An 846-nucleotide genomic window follows, 5' to 3' on the forward strand; every position below is an offset into this window, starting at 1 on the left:
TGGAGAAGGAGTGGCTGCCCTTCGGGCACTGCTTCAGCCACCGCGGCGCCCAGACCCTGGCTGGCCGGAGCAGCGGCTTTGCCCCCATCTTCCTGCAGTTCCTGGACTGCGTGCACCAGGTGAGCGCGGGGCGCGCCGGCCAGGTCCCCCCGAGCACCGGGGCTGGTTGGCTCCTTGTGTGGCGGGGAGCAAGCCCAGAGCCAGCCTGTGGCTTGTGGGTGCCGGGAGGTCTCACCCGTGCTGCTCCCTGCAGATCCACCTGCAGTTCCCCATGGAGTTCGAGTTCAGCCAGTACTACCTGAAGTTCCTCAGCTATCACTACGTTTCCAACCGTTTCCGGACGTTCCTGCTGGACTCCGACTACGAGCGCATCGAGCTGGGTGAGGGCGGTGTGCGGGGCTTGCGGCTCTTAAAGGGCTTTTCCAAGCTAAACCCGCAGCGGGTGGCAGCCCGGTGCCTTGCCCCACGTAACGCCCCGGCCCCCCCTCTTCTCCGCAGGCGTGCTTTACGAGGAGAAGGGTGAGCGGAAGAGCCAGCAGGTCTGCAAGTCCATCTGGGATTACATCGACCGGCTGAACAAGAAAGCCCCCATCTTCTTCAACTACATGTATGCCCCTGAGGATGGGGAGGTGAGAGCTCTGCTCCTGCCCCGGGCCAGCCCAGCCCAGCCCCCGCGTGCCGCAGAGGGCTCGGACGGGGCTTTCCAGGGGCACCCCGGGGTCTCCTCGCCCGCATGGAGCCGAGCGAGCAGCTCCTTGTCGGCTGGACCATGGCGTTTGCCTGCCTGAGTGTTTTTGCTGCGGCTGCGCAGGGCCCCGGGGAGGGTGGCTGCTGCCGCGGGGGGCA

The 846-nt window shown here is 66.5% G+C and overlaps 1 protein-coding gene across 1 annotated transcript in view; it reads left to right on the forward strand.

Moving 5' to 3' along the window:
- LOC104127481 (myotubularin-related protein 5-like) overlaps positions 1–846 on the forward strand; it is a gene marked incomplete at its 3' end in the record, with an annotated part of 66,798 nt that overhangs the window by 64,388 nt on the left and 1,564 nt on the right. Inside the window, 3 exon segments of the mRNA XM_035895677.1 lie at positions 9–119; positions 254–380; positions 499–629. Of these exon segments, the coding sequence (XP_035751570.1) occupies positions 9–119; positions 254–380; positions 499–629 (369 nt within the window).

This window comes from Egretta garzetta, unplaced genomic scaffold (assembly GCF_000687185.1).
Source record: "Egretta garzetta isolate BGI_Z169 unplaced genomic scaffold, ASM68718v1 scaffold986, whole genome shotgun sequence".
In the NCBI taxonomy this organism is placed as follows: Eukaryota; Metazoa; Chordata; class Aves; order Pelecaniformes; family Ardeidae; genus Egretta; species Egretta garzetta.